Source organism: Python bivittatus, unplaced genomic scaffold, assembly GCF_059951505.1.
Source record: "Python bivittatus isolate LINGU-HERP-01145 unplaced genomic scaffold, Pbiv_v1 ctg000700_np1212, whole genome shotgun sequence".
NCBI classification, from domain to species: domain Eukaryota; kingdom Metazoa; phylum Chordata; class Lepidosauria; order Squamata; family Pythonidae; genus Python; species Python bivittatus.
Window position 1 is genome coordinate 1,305,988 of NW_028277098.1, and position 27,885 is coordinate 1,333,872.

The following is a 27,885-nucleotide window of genomic DNA, read 5'->3' on the forward strand; positions in this document are numbered from 1 at the left end:
GACAGACCAGTGCTACCAATACCAAATTAAAAATAAGAGGAAATAAAGAACAACCTTGACAAGTTCCATAAAATATTTTGATAGATGAGGAAATAAAGCCATTTGTACTCAGCTGAGTACCAGATATTAAGGGAAATTCCCCAACAATATTTTGTGTAACCTTTGTGTCGCACTATACGTGACAGGACTGTTTGCTACAACTCTTTGAAGTTTGAATGAGTGCAAAAATTATTTTACTACCAGAGTGAGTTTTTCTTCTCACTTCTCCATTTTTTCCCTAGAATATTAACCATAATTGTCTGAGGAAGAATTCCTGGGACTATGAAAGCTTCCACACTGATTTGTGAAGCTTTAGCTGTCTTAAAAATACAAACATACTTATTGAAAACTTATACTGAAAAAGCAAATAGCTTTGTGAAAAACTCTTGACATAGATTACAGGGAATGTGTCTCAAAATGGGTCTTCTTTACATATTCAGCTTAAAGATATATTTTAAATAATCACAGAACACCAGATGTGTGGTTGTTTATGCCTGAGGTTTAAAGATAATTTCAGTGCTTTTAGAAGCAAAAAAATTGAGGGGCCATTGATTTTAGCCATCAAATCATACTCCCTGCTCAGTGCTAGATTCCAGATTAAAGCATCCCTGACAGATGGTTGTGTAGTTTCTGCTTGAGCACATCGAATGAAGGGAAGCACACTGCTTCTCTCAGTAATTGGTTCCACTGTTGAATGGCTCCTACTGTTAGGAAATTTTCACTAACGTTCAGTCACAGAGTCCTGGAATTTAAAATCATTATTTTATGCCCTGCAGCCTGGAATGACAGAGAACAGGCCTTGACCTTCTTCTATGCAACATCCTTTAAAATATCAGAAGAGTGCTATCATGTCCACATCAGTTATAATCAAGCCCCCCCCCCCCCTTCCTAGGGTTTAGTTTCAAATTCTTTTATAAACTTCATTGGCCTTCTTTGAAAGTGTTACAGTTTCTCTGAATCCTTCTTAAAATGAGGTGCCCAGATCTGGACACATTATCTGAGATGGGGTCAAAGCAGAATAGAGTGGAATGATTACTTCATGTGATTTAAAAATTACCTCTCTTGATACAACTCCAAATTGCATTTGCATTCTTTGCAGCCACAACAGGTTTCAGGTTCCTATTTGCAATCAATACTAAGATCTTTTTCACAAGTCAGGTATCTTCCATCCTATACTTAGGCATTCAATGCTGGTTTCCTAAGGGAAGAACTTTGAACATGTCTGTGCTGAATGTTACTTTCATGCCATTTCTCCAGCATATTGAGATCATTTTGAATTTTATTTCTGCTTTCTGGCTATCCTACCCAATGTAATATCATCTGCAAATTTGATAAGCATGCTTTCCCCTTTGCGTTCAAATCATTAATGAAAGTATTAAAGTGCAGAGGACCCAGAATAAATCCTTCTGGCATTTACTTTGACACCTAAGTCTGATTGGCAACCACCAATGAACATTCTTTCAATTCAGTTTTTGAGCCAGCTATACATGCATTCATTATCATGCCATCCAGCCAACATTTAGCAAGCTTGCTAGTCAGCAGGTCAAGTGATCAAAATCTTTATTGAAGTCAAGGGGTACTAAATATACAGCATTTCCCCACCTGACTACTGAAGTACCAGTTTAAAAAATGAGATTAGTCTGGTAAAATTTGTTCTTGACAAACCCATCCTGATTTCTGTTGATCACATTTGTTAATTAATTTTAATATTTTAGAGCTCTATTTAGACTTTTTGATGATAATTGGATAAGGTTACTTATTTGATTTGCTCATTACTAAGACATGGGTTATGGGATGAAGAGTTTTATATTTCTTAATTTAGAGGGGTGAAATTGTTTAGTACTTGTGATGAAAGTGGGAAATAATTTTCTTAAAAGGGGGGATTTTTTTTTTGGTATTCTTTATTTTCTTTTCCTCTGTATTATCTTTTATTGTTCTTTTAAAAACCTTAATAAAATTATCTGTTGATCACATAGTTCTTAAACTGATGTTTGTTGACAGATTGATCTCCCCCAGAATCTTGCAAAGTATCAATGCCAGACTGACTGGTCTGCAGTTTGCTGGATCTTTCTTTCTTTCTTTTTTTTGAAAATAGGGACATTTGCTCTTCTCTAGTCATTAGGCACTTCAGTAACACAGTTGACCAAATTTGAGACCAAGGAAGTTGTGAAATACCTTATAACCTAATAACCTAACTATTTTTTAGGCAGAGTGAATCCTTGTGAAGTATTTTGCTTGCAGAAATTGCTGTAACTTGTAATGCTATGTTAAATAGTTAGGCCTCTGTTATGCTAAAATGTTTTGCCTCTCTTGACATGGAGGTGTGAATAAAGCCTGGTGGGATTATAGGATCCAGACAACCTGAACAAATGTAAACTGCATTCACAAGAGAAAGAAATTTACAACCAAGATTAATTGAGGGTACAACAGTGGAATACAAATGTCACATATGCATTTAAACCTTTTGGAAGAGCTGAACTGTCAGATGTGGGTACCTAGCAAAAAAAGAAGATGCAAGCCGGATGGGAGAAATGGCTGGAAGCAGGATTGAGAGGAAAATTGAGATCTAGGAGACAAGGTGGGTTTCATGAAAATTTTTTTGAAACTGCCAGAATATAACAGAAGAGTGTAAAATTTATAAACAATTCTGGAAAGTCCAAAATTGTAAAAAATTCCAAGGAAACTTTGAAAAAGTCCAAAACAAAGTGAGGAGAGAAAAAAGCATAATGCCAATCATAAGAGTTCAGCCAGACTATTAGCTAAATCCTTCACTACCCTAGGATTTTCAGTACCCTAGGATTTTATTTATTAGTAGCCATTCAGTATCAATGCCACAACTTTTGTCCATGGCAGAAACTTAAAGATAGCAACACTGGAAGCAAGTTTTAATCAACTTTAATTCAAGATTCTGTTTCAGCAATATTGTTTCCATATGGCTGCATTACCTGGATTTCTACACACATCTCTTCTCCAGATATTCAGTATGAGCGTTTAGTGTATTTTCATGTTGAAATCTGTTTTAGCTAAACTGAAACTGGGCACCAATTTGAGAAGATAAAATAATTTTAAAAGACGTGAATATTAGCCTCCTGCTCATTAAGAGTCTTGAGATAATGTGTAGAATACTTAAAACATACTGTATTCTTTCTTTCAAAATGAGAGGATGTATAGTAAACCTAAAGGAGCAACAGCTGCACTCAGAAGATAGGAACGCCAACAATGGGGTGGGGAAGTTTCAAGCCATCCCAAAGTGTTCTTTCAAATGTGGTGAACTCTGCCAAATTCTGCACCTATTTTTGCTTTTTGTCTTTTCATTGGTGGGATGAAAAGCACTTGATCAAGTCCCTTTGCCACTTTGTGAATCTTCTGCCTATCTTCCTCTTGTCGATGCTTCAGCTCTGCCTTCAGTCTTTCTACTTTCTTTTTTAGATCACTGATCACATCTGTGGCAGTGATTCCTTCTGTAATGGCTTTGGTAAGTGCTGCTGTTCTGATAGTATCCATTTTACTTTCCTTTAAACACTTTCTTTTAAAAACTAGTCTATATGGCCCATGCAATTTATTGATTCTGCAGGTACTATTATTGCAGTTAAGGTCAGACAGTTTCAGCTCCACAATTTCTTGTACTTTTCTTATAGCCGTACAGAAATCCTCCTCTCCTTGTTTTTCTCGCCTTGTTCTGACCTGCAAAAAGGAAATTATAATTAGGTTGGTAAATGTAGACTGTACAATTGCAAGAATGGTATGGACACCACCACAACCCGCCCCCCTCCACACAAATCCTGATTAATGGATAAATGGTGCCACATTTCCTCTTCTATGATTCTGTTTATACTCAGTAAGGTCTTGCTATCTGAAATTTTTAGATATGCACAATTTGGGGCTGTTTCACTTGACATTTAGGAACAAACTACAGGTACACAAAATATACATAATGTGGTTGTAATAATTTCCTATTATTATATTATAGCAAAGATAACATGTTTTTATTAGTGATATGCAAAGCATTTTAACCTCAAAATTGCCACTTCAGATGTTCTGGGTTTTAAGCAAAAAAAATAAATAATGCATAGTTGAATGTTTTGAGGCCAGAATAAAATACTTTTTTGTTCTGATTAGCTGGCAGCTTCAAGCCATGCAATTTCAAACATTATGTTAGGACTGCACTTAGATTCTTGTTCCTTTTTTCAATTTTTTTTCAGCCTAACCAGGGTAGTCATGTCCCTGCTGTTATTGGTTTAAATTAGATGGGGGATGTTGTAGGGCCTTGCAGAGAGGACAACATGGTTAGGGGTAGGGGAAAGCTCACAGCTGAAAATTTGCTGCTCTGTCTGGTTAGTTACTACTGTTTAAAAAATTCATTGCTATAGGAAAGTTAAGACTTCATGCTGAGATATATGTTATACTGTTCTTGATTGTGGAGGCAAAGGATGCAAAAAAAGTGGAGTTATGTTTATGTGTACAACAGTATTTAACACACAAATGTTGCTGTAGCTGTTGAGGTTGTGTAAATGAAAATGCAATGCTTATTTACTTGATTTACTAAGATTTGGTCTATGTGCATGCACTCTGCATCTCTTGTGTCCCGTTGAGCTTCCAGAGTGCATTTTAAAACTTCGAGATTGAAAAGTTACTCACATTATTCATTAAAAATATTTCTATACCCCAAATCATACAACTCTCAGTGGTAGAAGAATCCCAAAAAGAAATCTCTGTAATATAGTCATTCATAACAATAAGGGAATCCTGGAAGAAGCAGACGATCTACACCCATTTCAGTTAGGTTTCAGCCTGAGTCATAGCACTGAGATGCCTTTGATCATACTGGTGGATAACCTTTGGTTGATTCAGGATGGGTGTAATGCATCCACCCTAGCCTTCTTTGATCTCTCAGCTGCCTTTGATTCCATTGACTGTGGTATCCTCCTGGGCCAGCTTAGGAGGCTGGGAGTAGGGGGCATTTTTTTGCAGTGGTTCTCCTCCTTTCATCATGGCAGGTCCCAGTTGGTGTTTGTTGGGGTGATCAGTCTAGCCCCAGTTGCAAGGTGCTTCAGGGCTCTGCCCTCTCCTCTTTAACATCTACATGAAACCACTGGGAGAGGCCATCTTTCAGCACAGAGTGCAGTATCATCAGTAGGCTGATGATGATACTCAGTTGTACATCTCTGCCCCTAGCCATCCTGATGAAGCTGTCAAGGTTGTGGCCACCCAGATGGGGAAGGTTGTGGCCGCCCGGATGGGCTTGACCCTGCCAGAACTGAGTGGCTTTGGCTTTGGGCCCCCTTGGCTCCTGGAATTGGACAGTTTCCATCCTTCCATCCTCTAAGTGGGTAGCACTTCACAAGGGGGAAAAATCTTAAGCAGGCCTTCCCAGATGATGTGACAGGATAGACAGAATCATTATAAACAAGGTGATCCTTAGAGTAATTTAGCGCTAAGCAATGGAGGACTTTATAGGAAATAACCTGCACTTTGAATTGGGCCCTAAATCCTACAATGCAGTTATTATGTATAACTACTGTATAGGTCATATCACCCATTAACATTTAAAATACAATTAAAGCAGGTGACCTTAATTCAACTTAAAAAAAAATTAGTGAAACATTTTGAAAACCCCCCCCACAATAAATAACTACAAAAAGAAGAAAAGGAAAAAAGATAAATAGGGGATAAAAGGATAAATTATCAGTAAATAAACAGGGAATTTACATCTGTCATAAAGTTTAAAGTGTGGTATTTCATTAATTGATTGAATAGAACCAAGTACATTGTGTCACGTAAAAAAAAAATAGAAATCTCTATAAAACTCTGAACAAGATGTTAATATCACTACTATTTATCATTATTCCAAAGATAAATGCATGTAATCATATAAATTCAACTTTAATTTGAATTCAAATGTTTAAATTCAATTTAAATTCATTAAGTTCAATTTTCCCTTTATCTGTAGGTTCTTGGAAAGCATCTATTTTACTCAGTGCTGATGATATCATTCTTCTCTCAAAATCAGTCAAATCTTTGACCAGAAATTCTTTATCCTTTAGACCTTTTCTTATTTATGTAAGTGCAAAGTAACCTAGCTTTTCTCTGTGCGTGTACACAATTGGTCTGGAACAGGACACTATATTATCTGCTTCCTGACTACATCATACTCACTCCAACACTTCAACTTTGATGCACTTATTGTCAGCTCACTTTGTGTTGGCTGCAATACCAGACTTTGTTTCTCATGTAAAATATCACAATCTGTTCTTCTGTGAGATAACCTTTCAATTTATTTAGGAGCCAGTTTTTCTACCCTTCCTTTAAGCTGTTCCATCTGTTTATTTTCAGTGACTGTTTCTGAAAGCAGCTCCAACTTGGACTAAGATCTTCCAGTCACCCAAGTATGCTTTCTACTGCACTGCAATGGTTGACACAGTACTGTATTTCTTTTTCTCCTTAGAACAAAAAGATTATAGAGTTACCTCTTTTCCTTTAAATGTTACTTCTCCACCTTATCCCTTTTATCCTGCCATATGTTATCCACCTCTTTGTAATTTCTTAGTGTCTTTGACAAAGATCATGTATTGGTATGTATTTCAAATCTGTTTTCAGTTACTATTGCTTCCTCAATAGCTATCAGGTTACTTTCACATTCTAGAGCACACTCCATCTGCTCTACTTTGTTTTATTTTCAGCTCACCACAGTCTGATTTGATTCTCTTCCTCTTATCTTTCTTATATACCACTTCTCCAGATTACAAATTAACAGAAATTTGCCAAAAGCGCAATCTAACTATTCACATACAACAGTCAGACGCTGAGAACACACTGGTAGTAGCTATAAATCTAAGTGTTCCAAAGCTCTTTTTTTGAAACAAGCCAGTTTTTAAATTTATTTTTTCTTTCTCTCAGCACAATCATTTATCTTCCAAGCTCCTCTCCAACTAACATGCTTGCCTGAAATATTTATAAAGTAACATGTACCCTTCATACAGAGCAATCATGGCTGGAATCTGCAACGTCACCATCTTTCAATGTAAAATAGGAATTATTCTGCAGGGTAGAACCTGCCTCCTGCCTGGCCACTGCATTTTATATGAGCTTTATTTTCTAGACCATTTTCAAAGATAGCCTCCTGTAGAGTAGCAGTACATCACGGGACAATACAGGCACAAGTTGCTGTTGCCAATGCCTCATGATCCAGGACAGACTGTAACTGCCACATCAGCCAAAGTTGGAAAAAAGTCCTCTAGCTGCAGCCTCTACCTGCACTTCCCTACACTTCGAGGTCCCAGCAAAGGTCATGCTGTTTCATACAATGCTGTTTCCACAGATCAGGCCTGAACCTCTACTGAAGAGATTCTGATACTTGATTTCCTCTAAGATCCTCTGTAACTAATTATTCATCACTGTCTCACTAATCTTCCCCCCAAAAGGAAGTTGTCCAATATGGCTAGATCAAGACATACCAGTGTTTAGTTTGTTCACACCTGGCTTTTATTATGCAGGAGGTATGAGTAGCATAGCTGCACTGCAAGCCAATTTTTAATATTTAAAAAAAAACAGTAAAAAATGGCAAAGATTATAATTTGACTGTTTCATCTGCTTGTTCTTTCTAGGGAGGGATACTTGATATTTGATAGGAGGATAAGTTCAGATAAAAGCCTTGGGGCATTTATTTACTGAACTGAGTCTCTCTGTTTAGAATGCAAGATGGGGAAACGTTTCTGAGAATAAAGTAATTTCTATCCAACAGGGGATTACCTGTTGACAATCTGCATGTTGGCTGTTCATTAGCAATCATCATTCTACCACCTCTATAGTACTGTGGTGAAATACAAGGGAGCAAGGGACTTGTTTGGAGTTGCCATTGCTAGAATACTCAAAATGTTTAAATTCCAATGGAACATTTTATGTGACTTGGGTTTTGTTATGCAGGAATACAACATATTTTATGTATGAGAATGTTTTGAGTGGAGCTCTTTTATTCCAAGCTTGAAACAAAACACATTTTCCATTTTTACATATCTTTTTTATACATGATATTGATTTCTTTGTTAAAAAGTGTCTCAAAAATAAAACCTATTAAAATATGGACAGTTTTGTAAGTAAGCTCATTTTCAACACACTATGTTGGTTTATTCTTTCTTTTTTAAAAAAATTGATACATATAGGCAGTCCTCATTTAATGGCCACAATAGGGACTGGAAAATTTGTCATTAAGCAGGGTGGTCACTAAGTGAAACATCACATGACTGCATCCAATTTTATGACATTTTTTGCTGCAGTTGTTAAGTGAATCACATGGTTCCCCATTGATTTTGCTTGCTGGAAGCCAGCTGGGAAGGTCACAAATGGCAATCACATGACCCCAGGACACTGCAACCATCGTAAATGCAAGCTGGTTGCTAAGCGCCCGGATCACAATCATGTGACCCCAGGGGTGCTGTGATGGTTGTAAATGCCGGTTGTAAGTAGCTTTTTTAAGTGCCATCATAACTTCAAATGGTTGGTAAACAAACGGTCGTTAAGTTAGGCCTACCTGTATTAATACATTTGATAACACTAGTAAATCTCAATTTTAAATTTGTGCAAATGTATTCCTGCATTAGCAAAATTTTATGTAAACCATGGCTTAAACTTCCCACCCAGAAAGAGGTTGAAACAGATTAATGAAGAAAAGCATTAGATGACTAAAAAGAGGAAGTCTTAATTCCAACTGGATTTCTAACAGACCTTACCTTTCCATAGCAAGCCAGTTTCCTGAGGGTTCTACGCTCACGTAACTCCTGGCACAGAGTCATTAGATCTTTCTTACATTTGTCAAGTTCTTCAATAATTCTGCTGGCACTATGGCAACCCAGGTCATTACCTGGCAAAAGACAGTCCTCGCCACACATATTCTGTTTCTGGGTATCTTCTGTTACCATATCTAAAACAGTCTCCTGTGAGATAGGAGGGAAATTCCAAAGTTTTATTAATTTTTCATAATCATAATCTGTTCGAGGAATTCAACGACTCATTTATCTTACAAAATGTAATGTAATGTACATTTTGTCCTATCTGAAGATTATATACAACCTACATATGTAAATTATATGCAGTTCTTGAGTAGCAGATTCAACTGGAAAATACTGGAAAAATGTGCATTACTATCAAAAAGATGTCCCCAACAATACTACAATTAATATTATTAGACTACAGTTCAATACATGGATATGTATCACATCCAGAATTTGGGTTTCTCTCTGCAAAAAGTCTTTGTTGTACTTTTATATGACTTCTAAATTAGAACAGTTTTATCCATTCAGATAGAATTTACTGTAGTTTATAATTTCATTCTGTGATTTATAATTTGTTTAGACCTTAATCACAATGTTCAGGCTTTTAAAATGATATTATTTAGTTATTTACTGTCAATTAATGATATACTGGAACATGTTAACTTCTCTGACATTTTAAGTCCCTTGGTTATTCTTTTCTATTTTACTCATTCCTTTTTTGTTCTTTTTCTTTGCCTATATATATATTTTCTTTGAAAAGTCTATATCACACAATTGTTTGTGTGATATAACTGTGTTAACCCAGTTGATACTAATTAAGAGCAAGTAATTCAAACCTAAAGTATCTAATATATGCTAATTATAATATGGGAAATACTTGACATATATCTCTGTCTCATTGTCTTAGGAATAGCTCACTCTAGAAATTAGGCCAAATATTTGATTGATTTAACTATTTTCTGCAAGACCCATCAACTGCAACCAGGTACAGAACAGGAAGGCAGATCAGAACAAGGCAAACAAGAACCATCCCTTGGAGCACATACAAACACCTAGGAATCTGTTTTAAGTATTCCGGCTGGAGCTCCTAATGGTCCATCCATTCATGCACAAATCAAATCCTAATTACCCAGGACATTTTCTTCACTTCAGCAACCAAATTTAAGACACAAAAAAAGAAAACATTTTCTCCCTGTTATTGTAAACCATTGAGGATTGGAAACTCTTTGATGATCTAGCAATATATTCTGATCTACTTACTGTTTACCTCTATATTACTTTGTGGTAACAGATTTTAAAGAAATCTGAAGCTGAAAAAGTTCACAGTAAGCAGAATCAAGTGCACTTGTTCCTGAATTTTTTATCAGAGATAAAAATGGGACAGTGCACATGGAAAAACCTAGAACAGAAATCTGGGTAGATTCCAAAACAGATTATGAAGACTTTGATCTGTAAGTATGTTGAAAACTATGTTGTGATTACCAGAAACAGCATGGATTTGTCAAAAGCAAATCTTACATCTCTTGTCCAAATTTACACTTATTTAAAATTCCTCTGTGAAACAGATATTTTGCATCTCAGAGTCTGCTGTAGCTGGATTACCCATTCCCCTGGTTATTATAATCTATGTTCCATGAAAATGATTCCTGAAGAGAAGGGTGTCCAATTGTCATTTAAAAATACATGATTATATATTTATCATTGATAGTTGGCATCGTGCGTACAAGTTACCATGGTAGTATTCTGAAAAATAGGATATAAATAACAGATAAAGTATACTGTATAATGGATGAAGGAGTATTCAAAACTGTTGTACCATTCAAGCAAGCAAAACTTCATGGTACTGGTTCTACCAGGATGTGACACCTAAATCAAAACTCAAAGGCACGGTTCAACTAAACACATGTATAGATAGCAAATTATCCATTGCTTTTAACCTCAACAGGAGCTCTACTGCCTACCCCAAATATAGTTTTAAAATCCGTAGTATATTGCCCAGCTTTAATTAGGCACTTGACAAGAACCTAATTGATATCTATACTGATAATTTTGTCCAATTTTGGAGGGGGGGTTACAAACTATCCTTGGCTGAAAGGAGAAATTTAAAAAATTGTGTAACTGTTTGTAAATTGCAATACTGAGCCATACCATACCATCCAATGCCAATAAAGGGGTTCCATAGGCTTCCACTTCAGAAATGCTTCTAGACGGGAGCAATCAGATTCCACAAAATGCAGCAACTGAAGAAATGAAGAACATAGTCTATCTAATTATTGCGATATAACAGAAAGTAATATGGCCTCTGTAAACTAATAGGTGTGTCTAGCAGTGCAAGCTTTAGAGATCCCTGTTAGATCAAAAACACACCCACAACTGATCTGTAGCCTAAGCCCTTCTATGTGTACAACAGTAAGACTATAGCCCAGTCACTGCTCCCCTGTGGTTAAATAGCCACAGAAAAGTTGCAAGAGTCTTTTGTTCTTCTGAATTTCCCTGAATGGGGTAAAAGAAAAAAAGGAATCAACCCCTCACTCTACCTCTGCTCTCCTTCTACGTTGTGGGTTAAAATATTCCAGGACTCAAAAAGAGATATGAACCATACAGACTTCTAAGTACAATGAGCAACTAGACACAAAGTGGTGTTTGGGGACTGATTTTATTTAGTGTGTACTCAAACCTCAGTTTTCTTTAAGCTAGCCTTTTCTTGAGGACCAATCACCCTCTTTTTTAAAAGCCTAACACCCATCCATGTGTCTTAATAAATTCTAAATTGTATTTTAAGCAGATATTTCTGATGCCAATTTGTCTCTGTGGTGGTGGGGCTTGTAACCTGGTAACACACATCAGAAGGTGTAGACCTCTCCAGACTGACTACTAGATCCTTGCTTAAGATTGTTTTTCTCAATTAGCAGAAAGGTGAAAGTTATTCTTTCTTTTGAACTTGTTTCTATACCCCTGGTTGAGGGGAAGGAAAGGAGAAGACAACTTTCAACGACCAGCTGAAGGCATAATTTCTGTATCACCCTGGGTTATGCTGGTTAGGTGAGATAAACCAGTGGTGAGAGTTTTACATCTTATACCCTAATCCCAAGGTATCTGAAATAAGATTCCTAAGAATAGCCAATACAAATAATATTTAGCATGTATATAGAATTCTTTCTGTGTTACATAGATTGTTGGTAGTAATTCTAGTAATCAAACTTTAGGAGAGGTCAAAGACCCATCTTTCATAGAAAGAGAGATGAGGCTGGGAAACAGTTGCATATCTAAGGATATGTAATGTGTATGAGGACAAGAGTAGATCTGAACTAAGGACCTGTGATTCACAGCTCTACAGGTAATGCTCGCTTAATGATCCTAACTGGGACCAGAATTTCCATCACTAACCAATGTGGTTGTTAGGCAAAACATCATGTGACTACACCACTTAGGAACCGCAGCTTTGGTAGTCCTGGTTGCGATCGTTAAGCCAGGACCTCAGGCTTCTCCTGCCTTGCTGTGTTTGCCTCTTCAATTCCCCCCACCCACTTTTCTCCCCCCCCCCGCCCCCAATCTCTGCCTGGCCTGCCTTTCGCAAGGCAGCTGCCAGCAGGGCCAGGCCAGGCACACCACATCATCAGTGAGAGGAAAAGACGGCGAAGGTCAGCTGGGGGCAGCAGGGGCAGCGGAGTGCAGGGTGGCCAAAAGGGCGGGGGGGGGAATAGGCGGGGGAGAAGTTGAAGAGGAGGCAAGTGCAGCAGGGCAGGACAAGCATGAGGCCCTCACCTAACAACAGTGCAGTCCTGGCCTAACAAATGCAACCAGGACTACCGAAGCTGCCATTGTTAAGCAGTGTGGTTTCACCTAATGACCACATTGCTTAGCGACAGAAATTCCATTCTGGGATTACCTGTATTTTTATTCTAATGCTGATTTCTCTTTGGACGCTTCTGGTTTTGTTCTATTGTCATCAGTTTATCCTTTCTGTCCTTTGACTTGATATGTACTTTAGACTGCTTTTGCTTTAAGAGGCTTGCCCTCTGCTATAGAATTAGAAATCTTTTATGCGGCACCAGAGCAAAGAAAGTGAACACTATCCAACCATACTGGATGAGTAGATTACTGGTAGTTTTTAAAAGATTTATTTTAGCAATGTAAGCATGTCACATTTACTCAATCATTCAAACCATACATACCAAAAGACCCTTTTTGTCATTGGCCAAGCAATGAGGATGCCCTTAAGCCCTTCCCCTTGAGGGGCGGGGAAAGAAGTTCCACTTTGCAAACTAGTAAAAACCTCAAGATGCTCAGCTCAACCTGTAATGTAGGCACCTCTTTAATAACAAGCACTGCAAAAGACTAACCAAGATCCTTTGGAGCCATACTGTGAAGTTATTCATCTCAGGTAGAATACAGTTGAGGCTAGGGAATTCTACAGACAGCAAGAGTTCTCTGAATTACTAACATACCATCATGCTATAGAATGAGGATTACCTGCTCATATTTGTCTGGCTGTCTTCCAATATCAACTTCTATGACTGAGAAATGGCCAATGACAGGGTCAGAATGAGAACCTACTGTGTAGGAATGCACCTGGAGAGAGAAATGTGATTAGAGACAGGGATATAGAGATATACCTACACTTGCTTGCATGTAGGTGTATTGTCTATAAGAGCAACAATGTGTTATGATTAATAGATACTTGAGACAAATAACTTTCTGGCAAGTTTGTCCATTTCTAAGCAAAAATTGAACATGAAAAAAGGGTAATAAATAAAGCATGTTTTTAGCTTCACATTTCTTTTCCTGGAAAGAAAATATATGAATGAACATTTAGCTGATTAGAGTTTTAGAGTCAGAATATTTGTTTCAGTTTAGTGAAATGAAAATTTCCGAAGTCATCACCTAAATATTCACTTTGTGTTATTTGATCACCTTGAAAAATATAATAACTAAAAATAAAAATGAAGCTTCTTAATGGTTCAGAACACTAAGAGGAACAATTTTATGTGACACAAAAATAACTCTGAAAACGAAAAGCAAGGAACTCAGAATAGGAACAAATTTTAGATAGAAACATTAGCTTGTATTTCTTCTATTTTGCTCAGCATCTGCTCTCTTGAAGAACTGACACTGACACAAGATGAAGATAAAAAGTGCCCATCTAAACTGATACTACAGGTAGTACCAATGGAGGTGAATATGTATAGCCCAGGGTTTGGTTTACTTAAGATATTTTGGAGGGCTTTAGTTGGTTTATGTGCTACGGAGATGCCATGTGGCTGTAATCGTCTGTTGGTGGTTTCTGAGATGTTTCTGATGTATGGCAGTGTGATCCTTTTCATAGCTTGTGTTGTTGTGTTGTAGTAGGTTGAGTGGTCAGGCCCAGTAACACAAGAAAAAACAGGAGTCATATACAACATACAGTGTAAGGACTGTAACAAACACTATGTAGGACAAACAGGCAGAATGCTGGCAGAGTGCATCCATGAACACCAACTAGCAGTCAGAAGACATGATGAAAACTCCTTAATCTCACAACACATGGATAGACTTAACCATAGTTTTAACTGGGAAACTGTCAGCATTTTAGACCAAGCTAAATCCAAAAATGCAAGGGAATTCTTGGAAGCTTGGTATTCAGACAAGGCAGCAATCAACAGACACATAGATTAACAGCATCTACACACTACTCAAAAGTGACAATAGAAAAGAAAACAAAAGACCAGAACATCTCCTCACCAGCAATCATCACCCAGATAAGAAGAGATTATCACTAGGCACACAATCAAGTAGTAAACAAGGAACTACCAGAGGAACAAAACAAAACCCCCACCCCCACCAACACTGGCAGGGCACGCCACAGTATATAAATAGAGAGCAAACCCCATCCCATTCTAGCACTTAACATGTTACCCAGCCAGGTAATGAAATGTTTGCAAGAAAAGAACCAAGCTTAGAGAACCCCAAGGAGTCCACTACAGGTAGTCCTTGATTTATGATGGAAATTGGAACCAGAATTTCCATCACTAAGTGATGCGGTTGTAAAGTGCAATTGCATCACTTAGTGATGGCTATCCTTGCAGTCCCAGTTGTCATCGTTAACTGAATCCCACAGTTGTTAGGGAAGGCAACTTCCTGTTGGCTTCCCACAACCATGTCAGTGGGGAAGCTGGCAGGAAGTTACAAGTCCCAGGCAGCTTGCAAGCAAGCCGGCAGGCAGGTAAATGGTTGCCGCTGGGTGGGGGAGGGCACGAGGGGGTGCGTGAGGGTTCAAAGGAGGCGTGGCGAGGCTTGGGGAGGTGTACGGGGGTGGTGCAGCAAGGGTTGGGGAGGGTGCGTGAGGGTGGCATGGCAAGGGTTGGGGAGGGTGTATGAGAGAGGTGCAGTGAGGGTCAGGGAGGGTGTGCAGGGGTCCACAAGCATCTGGTGCAGCACAAGCACAGAGGGGCTGGGGGACAGTGCACAGGCTGGGGAGACTTACCCCAGCGACTTGCAACCTTCCCTGCTGGCTTCCCCATTGACTTTCTGGGGAAGCCGACAATAAAGGTCGCAAATGGTGATCATGTGATTGCAGGGTGCTGCAACCAGTTCTAAGTGTGAGAGAGTTGCAAAATTCCCAGATTGTGATCATATGACCGTGGGACAGCTGGAACTCTGAGGACTGATCATAATCACCATTTGTTCAGCACTGTCGTAACTTCAAACAGTCGCTGAACGAATGGTCATAAGTCAAGGACTACCTATAGTCACTATTAGATGTAGAAAGCAAACATTGGGGAATGAAAAAAAATAATTAAAAATTACAGGGCAAAACAGTTTTACAAATGTAAAATGGTTAGTGGAATAATATGTACTATAGTCCAATAACAATATATAAGATTTGTCTCTACTATTGCTGACACTGATAATAGAAAAGGCAAGAGAAACAATGAAATTATCAAGCTAGAGTTCAGGGGTGCAGAAATAAGAACAGTGGCAAATGAAAAATGGGCAAGTCAAAGGTTACATGTAATTTTGCATCATAGAGATATAAAACCATATATACTTTCAGAGTCTCCTTAAAGAAGCTGCATCTTTTTTGGGACTTGCACAGTAGATATTCAATACCCCCAAAATATGCTTTTGAGTTAAAAAGCCACTGACAGCTCCCAACATCTGCTATAAAAAGCTTGTTCACATGGCCTTAACTCAAACATGTATCTTCCTGGGATCATGGTATTACTATGTGAGCTCAGAAAAAGATGCTGTTTCTGTAAGGAGACATTGACAGGTGTTGTATGTGTGACCATGCCCACTATGAAGCACCTTTTCTGCTTTGGATCTGAAGTACAGCACATCCCTAATATGATATATGCCTATAAAAATATTTTAGATTAGCAGCAACAATTATTACATAATCTCTCTCTGCCTGGTACTATAAAATTGCAAGTGACTAAAAACAAAAAGGAATAGTGAGGCAGACTTTTGGACACAATGTTAGAAATATCATTATCTCAAAACAATTCACAATCATAGAAACAGGGTTGTCAATGCAAATATGTAATTAAGGGGATTTATAAACAATCTTCATTGTTTATAAATCCATCAGTCACTGATTAAATTAGCCCTAGAGTGTTGTATTAGCCGTTTCAGATACAAATCAAGTATGGTAGATTCTAAAGGGAAATGAAGGCTTTGAACACATTTTCATAGGGCTACAGTACATGAAATAAAACTAATATACTTCAGTGGGCCAGCCAGATATCATGCTGCCTGTAGATAAAATCTCAAAACAATGTTTTCTAATTCTCAGTGAAAAAGTAATAAGGTCATCAAGTGGGAGACAGTTTACCATGTAAACCAAAAAGTTGCTTTGTACGTTTTGTCCACAGATCGTTGCTCAGAAGGTTTAATTGCTCACACAGATAACAATTTTGTGTCTCAGGAGGTAAAGTGATACTAACAGACATTTTGCCCACCATTTTGCTGATGTATTTTTCATTGAAAATCGATTGTGAAACATTAATTTGGAGCTCCGTATCTATCCGAGAGAGAGAGAGAGAGAGAGAGAGAGAGAGAGAGAGAGAGAGAGAGAGAGAGAGAGAGAAAGAAAGAAAGAAAGAAAGAAAGAAAGAAAGATAGATAGATAGATAGATAGATAGATAGATAGATAGATAGATAGATAGATAGATAGATTGATTGATTTCAGGGGTGCAGAAATAAGAACAGTGGCAAATGAAAAATGGGCAAGTCAAAGGTTATGTGTAATTTTACATCATACAGATATAAAACCATATATACTTTCAGAGTCTCCTTAAAGAAGTTGCATCTTTTTTGGGGCTTCCACAGTAGCTATTCAATCCCCCAACATAATTTGTATTATGTTGAAGATATATAAATAAGCCTAAAAATACTATGGCCTCTTGTAGTATGACTCCAAATTTCAATCATGGCTTGGCTGCAAACCAATTCTCAGTTCAGCTTAATGGCTAAACTATGAATTAAAATCTGGAACTATAGCATGTGTGGGAGGTAATGCCCAAGCTGGATGCTCCTCAGGACTCATCATGCCAAACTATGGTTTACTGTTATATCAGAATAAGCTGAATATGAATCTACAGTGGCTTCAGGCTTATGAACTTTCAATCTAGTTTTAGTACCTCATAATCTTTAGAATTAGAATATAAAAAACTATCATCACTATCTAAAAGAAAATATATCCATTCTTCTTGCTACAAATGTTGGCTGAAAAAATATTCAGATAAGACGCAATCTTAAAACCTATTTTATTTTAAAATCTCTTTTGAAAATTATAGAATCAAGACCAGAGAAGGATAGTGTCACAAAATATAAACTATTACAATTCAAGTCCTAATTACCTTATGCAGGAGCTTGCATTGTTCTTGCTGCTCAATGTGACAACTCCGCCACTGGAGTTTCAGGCGCCCATTCAACCACTGAAGGTATTGGACATCTGTTTGGTCTTTAATGTGAAGTTCTGAAGCAAGGCTTTTCCCATCTTGCAGGCATTTCAGAGGAGGATTACACTAGGAAGGAAGATAATAATAAAGTCTCTGAAAATGCTTTTTGCTCTGTACCAACTCAATTTTTCACAGTCTCTAAGGTTACATGAGCTTAGAGAATGTTTCTGGTGATGTTTAGTTTTCATCATTGCCTAGAAATTTTAACACAATTTCTAAATATGTCTCATTACCCAAGAGATTGAGGAAATGTATACATCCAGAGAGCCAGCTTGGTGTAGTGGTTAAGGCATCAGGGTACAAACCAGGAGACTGTGAGTACTAGTCCCACCTAGGCACAAAGCCAGCTGGAAGACCTTGAGCTGGTCACTTTTTCTCAGCCCTAGGAAGGAGGCAATGGCAAACCATTTCTGAAAAACCTTGCCAAAAAAACTGCAGGGATTTGTCCAGGTAGTCTCCAAGAATCGGACACGATTGAACGTATAAAAAAAAAAGCCCAGTAACGGTAATACATGTAGAGCTCTCTTTAGAAAAGTGATACTCTTTCTTGACTGTATTATGTCATAAATTGAAAGGAAATTCTCATAAAAATTATCACATTCAAGCAGCAATGTACAGATACATGTTTTCATAAAAAGAGTTCAAAGTTTCTCCAGAAAATATATATTCAAGATGTCAAATAAAGGAAATATCAAATATGTTAAAATAAATGAAGCTTCCCAGAAGTGAAAATCAACTGACTTCATCAGACTGTCTAAATTTCCTGAATTATTTTATGAAAGATACATACAAAAAAGATTGATATAGGGGATGCAACTAGGAGCCCAAAAACTGAGATTCATTGTCCAAAACACCTGAAGAACACCAGGCTTAACTGCTCCTGATATAAAGTATCAAGTATTGTAGTCTTTGAAAATGTTCCAGTTTGATCACCATCTGCCATCCCCTTATCAACAATGCCTACTTTTTATTCTGTCCAATGCAATGGAATGTTGGAAAGAAATTATGTGGTTTGGGACTCTTCATCTCTTTTCTCAACTCTGAGTAGGATAACTCTGTCCATCAGCAGGATAACTCTCTGAATACTGTACAAAACCAGATGTTGTATGATGGGAGAAGCCAGCAAAAGATTGAATTTGAAAATGGATTGGATCCAGTTTGGGACTGCATAAAAAAAAATCCCCCAATTCATCCCCATGGAAGAGACAGTTGGGCAGTGGGTCGAAATGTTGCTGATGCTCCATTTTAAGCCCCTCTCTTTTCCCTCCAGGCTTTATGTCTGGCAGCCTTAGAGTTAGGGTTGGTTTACACAGGCACCATGCAGACCAGATTTTTGCTCTTAAACAGGTCAGTGAAAAATGCATGAATGTGAAAAAGTAATATTTGCTGTATACTTTTTGATTCAAAGAAAGTATATGTTAAAGTGAACAGTCTTGAATCGTGGAATGTTTGGGGTAAATATGGAGCCTACAATTGGTTGCTGAATGCAATAACAGCAGTGTATGATAGAACTAAAGCATATGTGAGAATAACTGGAATTATTAGCAAATGTTTCAACATTAGCAGGAGTAAGAGGATGTAAGACGGCTCACTGGGTGTTTAATATATGTGTATGTATATGTGTGTGTGTGTGTGTGTGTGTGTGTATGGAATGCTTGTGGTAATGTTAGAGGTGTGATGCTCAGGACATGAATGTACATAAATGCATAAAAGATAGCACAGAAGCTAACAATTCATAAATAAATCTGAGTTTATTTATTTATTTATTTATTTAAAAGTTATTTTAAATGAATAAATAAGTATGAATTATTGAGGATATTTAAACAAGTAAAACTGAGGAAACAAGTTCTGTTAGAATATGGCATCATCACGCTCTTTTGAAGTATATAAAGGTAACAAACATTCTACATTGAGGAAAAAAACTAACTCTCTCTACAATGCTTTTAATATAGAACCAACATGCAGTGGAAGAAGTACCTTTACAAAAATATTCTGTTGTGTTTGAACTGCCACCTATTGGTAAATTAAGTAGCACACCTGCACGACTGGCTTATGAGACAAGGTGTGAATTTCAAAAGGATGACATCATTTTGCAGACTCAACTAAGATATATATATTACTTTTGTCAGAAATCATGACAAATGTTACATTTGAATGGATCAACTAGTACTAGTCTATAAGTAATGATCTGTAAGTAGCCACAAATCTTGGGTATCAAATCATAGTAGATACACTACTACACTATATCTCAACGCAGAAGTCCAGTTTTTGACATCAGTCTAAGTAGTCCTATGCTACAAATGTGTCCGTTCTTGGTTGCAGTCAACATTCTATGCATACTTCACAGCTGTTAAATCCCAAGACAAAGCCTTGTTGCTTAGCCAGCTCACAAAATAAAAACCACGCAAAAGGACAAGAGGTATTTTTACTCAATTAATTATGCAGAAACAGATGAATGAAGCGTTAACGTACTGGCTTCACCAGCTGAGGTATATAACAGTTAAAGCTTCTTTTGGGGGGGGCAGGAGAGGAGAGAACAATGAGGGAAATTTAAAAATGTTATAGATAAAAAATCACTTCATTATTTTATTAAATGTAGTATGCATAATTTTGTTAATTTATAAAAATACATTTGGCTATTGAAACCACAATTCACTGATTGGACTTATTTTAAGATAATAAGGGATATAATATTCATTCATTTTTCCTGTTTAGGAGAAGCAGAGAGGTGAAAAGGTAATGTTGAAAACAGAAGAAACTATCAACCATGGAATAAAACAGGGAAACTCCTGTCTTAACAGAGATTCAGCCATTCATTTTTACAGCCATGATTATACTGTGGACTTATATTCAGTTTGCAGTCAACTATTACTCCTACAGGTATTCCCGCAGGTATTGTTACCAAATCATGTATTCTCTATTCTATATAAGTGGATTTTTTGTTTCCTACATAAAAATTGTATTTGTCCCCGCTAAATTTCATTCTGCTACTTTCAGCTCATTTCTCTACTATATCGGTTTGAATTTCATTTCTATTTTGTAGAGTTAGCCACCCAACTTTGTATCTTCTACAAATTCATAAAAATTCCTTTCAAAATCTTTAATAAATATATCTGTGCAGAGTGCAAAGAACAGTATCTTGTGGCAATCCACTCAAAGCCTCCCCCCACCTTGGATGAGGAACCACTGATTATCACTCTTTTGAGTACAATTTTTTAAACATGTCAAATGTGTCCCTTTAAATGGATGGCATGACAATTAAGTCGATACATAGATGGGTCAAAAAATAACAACTAACTTGTTAATCAGAATGTCATGAGATATTTTGTCAAATGATTTGCTGGAATCAAGATATATAACAGTGCATTCCTACAAACTATTGAAATTTTACTACAATGCACCACAGTATAAAGAAGTACTGAAAAATAACAAAAGCAAAAACATCCTAATGAATTCTACAATATATCCTCATACTATTTGAAATATTTCTACGCAGAGATAATCAACAACAGATGTAGAGAACCCAAAGGCAAAAAAAAAAAAAAGAGGATGACTGCACTTCAGATGTCTTTCAGTAAGGAAGCTAAAATATTTTAAATTAGTGTAACTTCTAATCTGCCTGGAACAACTTTTCTACTTCAGCTCTAAGTAAAATGGTATGCATTCAGTTGTTTTAAGCCATCTGTCTCTTAAACTGTTTCCACAAAACATGCTGGGAACATGTTCATCTGTTTGGAGTACATTAAAAAAAATCCATCTCTATTGCTACTCTCATCAAGCAAAATCAACCGACCCATTCTCTATCTCGTTATTTGGCTACTGGTGAAAATTATTCTTCAACCACTTTAACTCACCATGCATACTGTTGCTTCATCCCAAAGTTTCAATCTACTTAGTGTCAATAACTTTTCCATTAGAGCAATTCTGCAAAGGAACCAGGAAAATGCCAACAGTAGTTCCCTGCTCCCTTCTGAACCATCAGTAGGAAGCTGGTAAAATTTTAGCCTTCTATAGCCATAGTTCAAGGCTGCACATTTGACAAATCTGACTTGGGTACCTAAAGAGGAGATAAGGAAAACTTTGATTACGTATTACAATTCAAAGAATCATAAATTAGTAAAAAAAATAGTGCCAAATGTTAAAGCAAGTAGAATCAAAGTTTTGAAGGCAAGGGGATCAAATTCATCAGCTCAGGAGTTCATTCATTCCATAGCAATCTAGGAGGACATGTTCACAGTCCCCCCTTTTTAACAAACAGTTTTTGACAGTCAAGGTTGGAGCCTCTGGCAGTAACAATTATGTATTAGTCTGTCAGTACCATCTCTACTCCCCCAATACTAAACTAGTGCTCAAAATGAAAACAATGATCTTCCATTATCCCTGAATTCACTGAATTATTAAACGAAGGCTTTGTAGAATTATAAAATTAGAAGAGACCATTGAGTCCAGTACCCTGCTCTGTGCAAAAATCAAATTGAATGTATCCACATAAGATGATTGTCAAAACTCTGTTCAAACATCTCCAGGGAAGAGAACTTACCACCTTTCTGGGTAATTGGTTCAACTGTCAAATTATTGTTACTGTTGATTCTTCTCCTAACATTCAAATGGAACCTGACTTTTTATAACTTTAACCTATTATTCTATAGGAAGTCCTTTCAGGTACTTAAAGATTGCTATCATAAATTTTACAGTTTTTCTTGAGGGAAGGCTAGAGAGTATCACACATGCCTCCTGTTTTGGACAGCATCATTCTTGAATGAGATAATAGCATACAGTGAATTCATGCAGAGAGTAGCATATCACATTACCAGCAGGGCTTCGTGCCAAAGCAGCTCTGCACTTTTTTAGAAGAAACAAAGACATTATCTAGTTGAGTTTGTGTCCTGTCTTAGATGCTAAAGCCAGTTGGGTGACCTTGGGCCAGTTACCCTCCCTCAACCTTAAGAAGCCAATAGCAAATTACTTCTCAAAATATTGCCAAAAAAACTACATGGACTTGTTGAGGCAGTCATCAGAAGTCAAAACAGACTTGAAGGCACCCATAATAAAACAATTATCAGATGCTTGTGAGACTTCATGAGGAAGCTGCCTGAAACAATCCAATCAGGATTTCATGGTCTCAGTTGCAATCACTGAGTTCTCAATACATGTTTGCTAGGCATCAGAGTAGGACATACCCTTGATGAGATCTTACCCTCAGTGTGACAGAGGTAGTGTAATGGTGGGCAGTTGAAATAATTATGGTCATGGTCAAACTATTTCTTGGTGAAGCATTTCTCAAAGCACCAGTGCTCCCCAGCAGTGAGTAAAGACCTATTTCTGGCTGCTAGATTGACAATCCTCATCAAATAGTGAGGCTATCAATATCGTTGCACCTGAGTACTCTCTCCAATGCTGTGGAAGTTGAAGATCTCTATGATTTTCTGAAGCAGGCTGGATACAGATGGAGCACATGTAAGACTTACTAGGTATAAGACTTTCTATGAGGATGACTGAGCACATGCTAAAATTTACTGCTACTGTTTGGCAGTGAGAGCAACAAAAAAACATTTACCTTGCTGAGCCTGGTGCATTATCAAATAGTCACCCAACTGGCATTTTTGTTGGAGCAAGTGCTGCTCCTCCAAAATTCTGAGAGGCTCATCTGACACCACTGTAATTTCAGTGCCAAGCAAAGATTTTCAAAGGCTTCTTAATGTCTGAAGAGATTTTATACTTTTACTGTTTTTACTATTATTAATTCAAATTTGTTATAGCCGTCCAACTCTGTTACGTTTTCTATTTCATGTACCACCCTTCAGACTGAGGCTGTCAATAAATTTTATAAAGAAATATAATAGTTTTGCTACTTTCATTCTGCCTCCCAAACTGCATTCTCACATTCATAGTAATTTGCTACCTGGGTCAGCAGACTCTATCTGTCCTCCACCATGGATCTGCTTCAGCAGATAGTATAGTAGTTTCCAGAATGTTGCACTCTGTTTAAAATAGACAATATTGAAAACATTTGCTGTACTTTATATGGCTTTGCTTGAACCGGCAAACCTTTGTCCCATCCCATAAACTACCAACAATAACAACAAAACATTTGTTGAACCTGGCACAATATGTCTAGAGTCAGAAACCAAGCGGGGTCAGGTCTCGCTAGTACTTGAATGGGAGATCATCAGGAAATATCATGACTGCAAGCTAGACTGGAACAATGGCAAATCACTTCCAATTGATACATCAAGAAAACTAGATGGCATATATGTAATCACTCAAAATTGAGTTTGACTTGAAGTTTGAAATGGCAATGACTAATTAGAGATTAAAGATGAAACTGCAAAAAGCATCTTATGTATATCTACCTATCTCTAATATTGCAAAGAAACTATGGGGAAAGAAGATATCATTTCTTAAAGAAACCAACTATAGTAGTTATAAAAATAGAGGACTAGTGGAATGATATGCCCATCAATTAATAGCAGCATCAAATCTGTCACTGAAATGTTTAAGCAGATGTAATTCAGAAGTTACATTTTCCATGCAGCGATCCTTTTTTACATATTCAAATTGGTTGAAGATTTTTAATGAAATATCCAAAATATTTGTATCTATACCCATAATGTTTAAAACCTGTTTACTTTGTTGTTAATCTTTCATATGCGCTTCTTTCCTGAAATGTTTTATCCTGAGGTGTGGTTATTGTTGTTGTGGTAAAAAACCTAAGAATCTAAGCAATATATGTTTGCATAAGCTTTTGTAGATCCTAGTCCAATTCTAAGGGTCACTGTCTACAAAAGATAAAAGAATAGTAAATTGTTTAATTCGTAAAATACCAACAGATACTGTTCTTTTTCTTAAAACATGGTATTTAATATTTAGGTTTCTTTTATGGCTGCCAGGATTGCTTGTCATTGAAAGTGCAAATATTATCCAATTGTTAAGAGAAAAATAAATAGAATAGGGATATTTCAACTGCAGAACCATTCAAAGCATGTAACGATTATTTTGAAGAATATTGTAACTGAATTAATTCAGAGATATAATTTCCATGTTTCAATGTATTAACAAATGTACACCTGATATCTATATAACAGGGAGACACATAGCTTTTTGGATGTGTCCACAAATGAATATAATTTTTAAATTTCATTAGCTATTTATAGTGATGGAATGTTTTTTGCATTTTATCATGATTTTGCATTTGTTTTATCGTTTTTTCTTGTTACTTGGCGCTCTCTATTCACCTATTACTTAGCAACTTTCTTTTAAAAAGAGTAACAGCGGCTGACAAAACAAATTAGCAGATTGGAGCTGCAGCACCTCGTGTTAAAAACTCCAGCTATCAGTAAGTATGGTTACAATATTTCTGTCAAACAGGTGAAAGCAGCTCCGTGCAGATGAAGCAAGTGAAACGGTTTCCTAGGTCACCTTCCCCTGAACGTAGGAAAGCCATCTTCACGGAAGAGCATCACTGCCTCCGTCACTTTCGACGGAAAGGCTGCGCTGCACCGAACAGAGGCCTTTCCTTGACAAAACGTCCGGCCCGGCCCCCGTTCCGGCGGGAAGGCTTCTAGTCAAAGGCAGCGGTTACCCTACTACAGTGTTTCCCGGCCTCAGCCACATTAAGATGTGTGGACTGCAACTCTCAGAATTCCCCAGCCAGCCAAGCCGTTTGAGAGTTGCAGTCCACACTTCTTAAAGTGGCGTAATATGTGTAGCACAAACACTGCCGGTAAACACAAACTCGTGCCCAGTGCCTGAACGTACCACCCAGTTACGAGAGCGCCCAGGAGCATGTACAGAATCCCTTCCCCTTTTCCCTACCCACCACCTGGGGTTGGTCGAACTTGGCTTGCCGGAAAGTCTCTGGAGAAACGTGCGAGCCAGGCAGGCTCAGGCTCAGCGCTGCAATAGCTGCTGGAAGGCAAGCGGACGCCGGTCGTTGGCGGTTCATTATCTTTATGGCGCTTATTCCCGCGCCTCTCTCTTAAACGCAGCGGTAAGATTCAGGGCTTGGCAGGAACTGAGCGCCAGCGCGTATGCGCAGAGCCGAATCTGAAGCTCTGTAGCTTCCCGGTGCCCTCAGTCACTCCCCCTTCACCAGAGTAACAAGAGGATTGGGCGGAGCCTTTCAGGATGCTTCCTAGTACGTTCGGAGGTTCCTTTTTTAAAAAGTGGACCACGATCTGCTTTTTGGAATTAATGGAGAATCGAACGCTAAGGGAAAGCTGTGATTGGTTAGTAGAGATCGAACGGGCAGAGTCACCACGGGACTAACACGAAGAGAAGCACTTGCTCTTTCTACCACAAGTTTTATTTCGAGTATTTTTTTGTTGTTTAGCTTTTCAACATTCAAAAATTAGGTCACGCTGAAGCAGATTAGCCGCATATTGCAAATGATTTTTTTTGGACACTGGGGCAAGAGTGTTTTGGAGAAATCCACCCAAATTTCCCTCCGTTGTTTTGTCTATATCGATGATACAAATGTCAAAGCATTTTTAAAAAAATTCATGTCTTGTTACACTGCTGTTTGATAATTCAGATTGTATGATTTGTTGCTATAAAGAGGACTGTAAAAGCTATTTTTATTTTTGCACCATTTTTTTTTTAGTATTATTATGTGCCATCAAGTCGTTTTCAACATCCCACTTTTCTACTTGCGGCAATTCTGTATTTTTCTCACAACTGAAAAGCAAGCTATGGGACCAGCTTCATTAATGTGCCAGACCAACATGCTCCCACTCCATCTTGCCACATAAACTTCCACCCTTTAAATTCAAGGCTCTAATCTCAAGAGAGCTGGCATTCTTGGATGGATTGGTCTAAAAATAATCACCAACAAATCAAGGCAATTTGGCAGACAGACATGCCATGATTTGTTGGTGATTCATTCCTAGTTTTGGGAAAACTACAAGCATCACTTTAACTTCTGTTGGTAGTCGCTAACAAGCAGCAACAGAACAAAGAGAAAGTATCTAGCCATCAAGAACACCCTATATAAATAAGGCAGCATTTGGCTTGGCGAGGCAGCTCTTGGATATATCTATCAAGAACAAATACAGTATGTCATAGAAACAGCAAATTTCTATTCCAACTTCACCGTTCAAGATTCTAGGTCTAACTTAGATGTTATGTAACAATACATTGTAATGCCACAATCAGGATGGGATATGAAATTCTTTTAAGCAGAATTTAGTAATCAGGCATAAGTCTACACTCACATTTGCTATATTCACTCTGGCAAGTGTGCTACCACCATCTGGCAAGAATGATGAACTCCATCTTTGGAACGTGTATCACCAGGCCCATAGCTTATCTGAATTAAGGAGATCTTTTGAACAGTTCTGACAGACAGCAGAGCAACACAACCTTTTGGCTTCTTTTAATCAAATTCAGGTTAACTCAAATGCTCTAAGTTGGGAATGATGCACCTCCACAGATCTGGAGTCAGCACTTGATAACAAGATTAGTGTGTGAAAATGCTACTTGTGGCTTGCCAGCTGAAATGAGCCAAACTCAATCTGCCCAATATCTCCTAATAAGCTGCAGCTGGGCAACCGATGTATGGGAAGCCTTAGCAAGAATTGTAGAGGAGCCACTATGGAGAATCAAGGAATCCTGAAAGTTTAGGGAGAGAAAGATACCAAGTGATGTTAAAATACCTCAGACTATTATCCTTGGAAATATTAATGTATGCTTGTATTCTCTATATAGTATTTTCGTTCTTTTTTCTATGAGTCTGAATCCTACCATGCTCTATACCTATCCTTCTGCTACTAGTGGACCAGAAAATGGGGCAAAGGGAAGAACAAGAAAAGAGAGCTGAAGAATCAAACCATCAACTGGCACCACTTAGAGCTGATAAATGGAAATGGACTAAAAAAATATATCACGATTACATGGCTGCTATGAATGAAAGGCTTTATTTCTTTGAGAAAAGAACTGAAAATATCCAACAAGAACGAAACATACAAGGCCAGAAAAAAGTGTGAATACTTATTGTGACAACCAGCATAGATATTTGGATGCACAGAGTATAGAAGATGGAACAATGCATTGGAAAGCTGAGATTCATCTACAAAGAGCTCTTTGGAACCTCCCAGCCTCTTTTGTTTACCTGGCCAGCAGTTAAGAAGAACTGAAAA

General features: G+C 37.6%; 1 protein-coding gene across 2 annotated transcripts; it reads right to left on the reverse strand.

Moving 5' to 3' along the window:
* Nucleotides 1-1,389: 1,389 nt before the first annotated feature.
* On the reverse strand, nucleotides 1,390-27,518 carry TEDC1 (tubulin epsilon and delta complex 1). Of its 2 annotated transcripts, none has more exons than XM_025169904.2 (8): nucleotides 25,572-27,518; nucleotides 23,652-23,730; nucleotides 21,604-21,806; nucleotides 17,648-17,815; nucleotides 13,281-13,379; nucleotides 10,961-11,047; nucleotides 8,766-8,969; nucleotides 1,390-3,723 (listed from the first exon to the last, which is right to left on the reverse strand). In XM_025169904.2, exons 1-8 carry the CDS (start codon nucleotides 25,692-25,694, stop codon nucleotides 3,298-3,300), a joined length of 1,389 nt encoding a protein of 462 aa, XP_025025672.1. In that variant the 5' UTR covers nucleotides 25,695-27,518; the 3' UTR covers nucleotides 1,390-3,297. The 2 variants fall into 2 exon arrangements, with proteins under 2 accessions (XP_025025672.1, XP_007433355.1); XM_007433293.4 differs by having other exon boundaries at nucleotides 25,569-27,518.
* Between the last annotated feature and the right edge of the window lie 367 nt (nucleotides 27,519-27,885).

Bases quoted from the DNA above. Each gene is read 5' to 3' on its own strand.
- TEDC1 (XM_007433293.4), bottom strand. From the start codon at position 25,694: ATGAACCGCCAACGACCGGCGTCCGCTTGCCTTCCAGCAGCTATTGCA. The intron at 11,048-13,280 runs GTAATCCTCATT...TCATTTCTTCAG, and splicing joins AGCCAGACAAATATGAGCAG to TTGCTGCATTTTGTGGAATC. The intron at 8,970-10,960 runs GTATGGTATGGC...CCTATCTCACAG, and splicing joins CCCTTTATTGGCATTGGATG to GAGACTGTTTTAGATATGGT.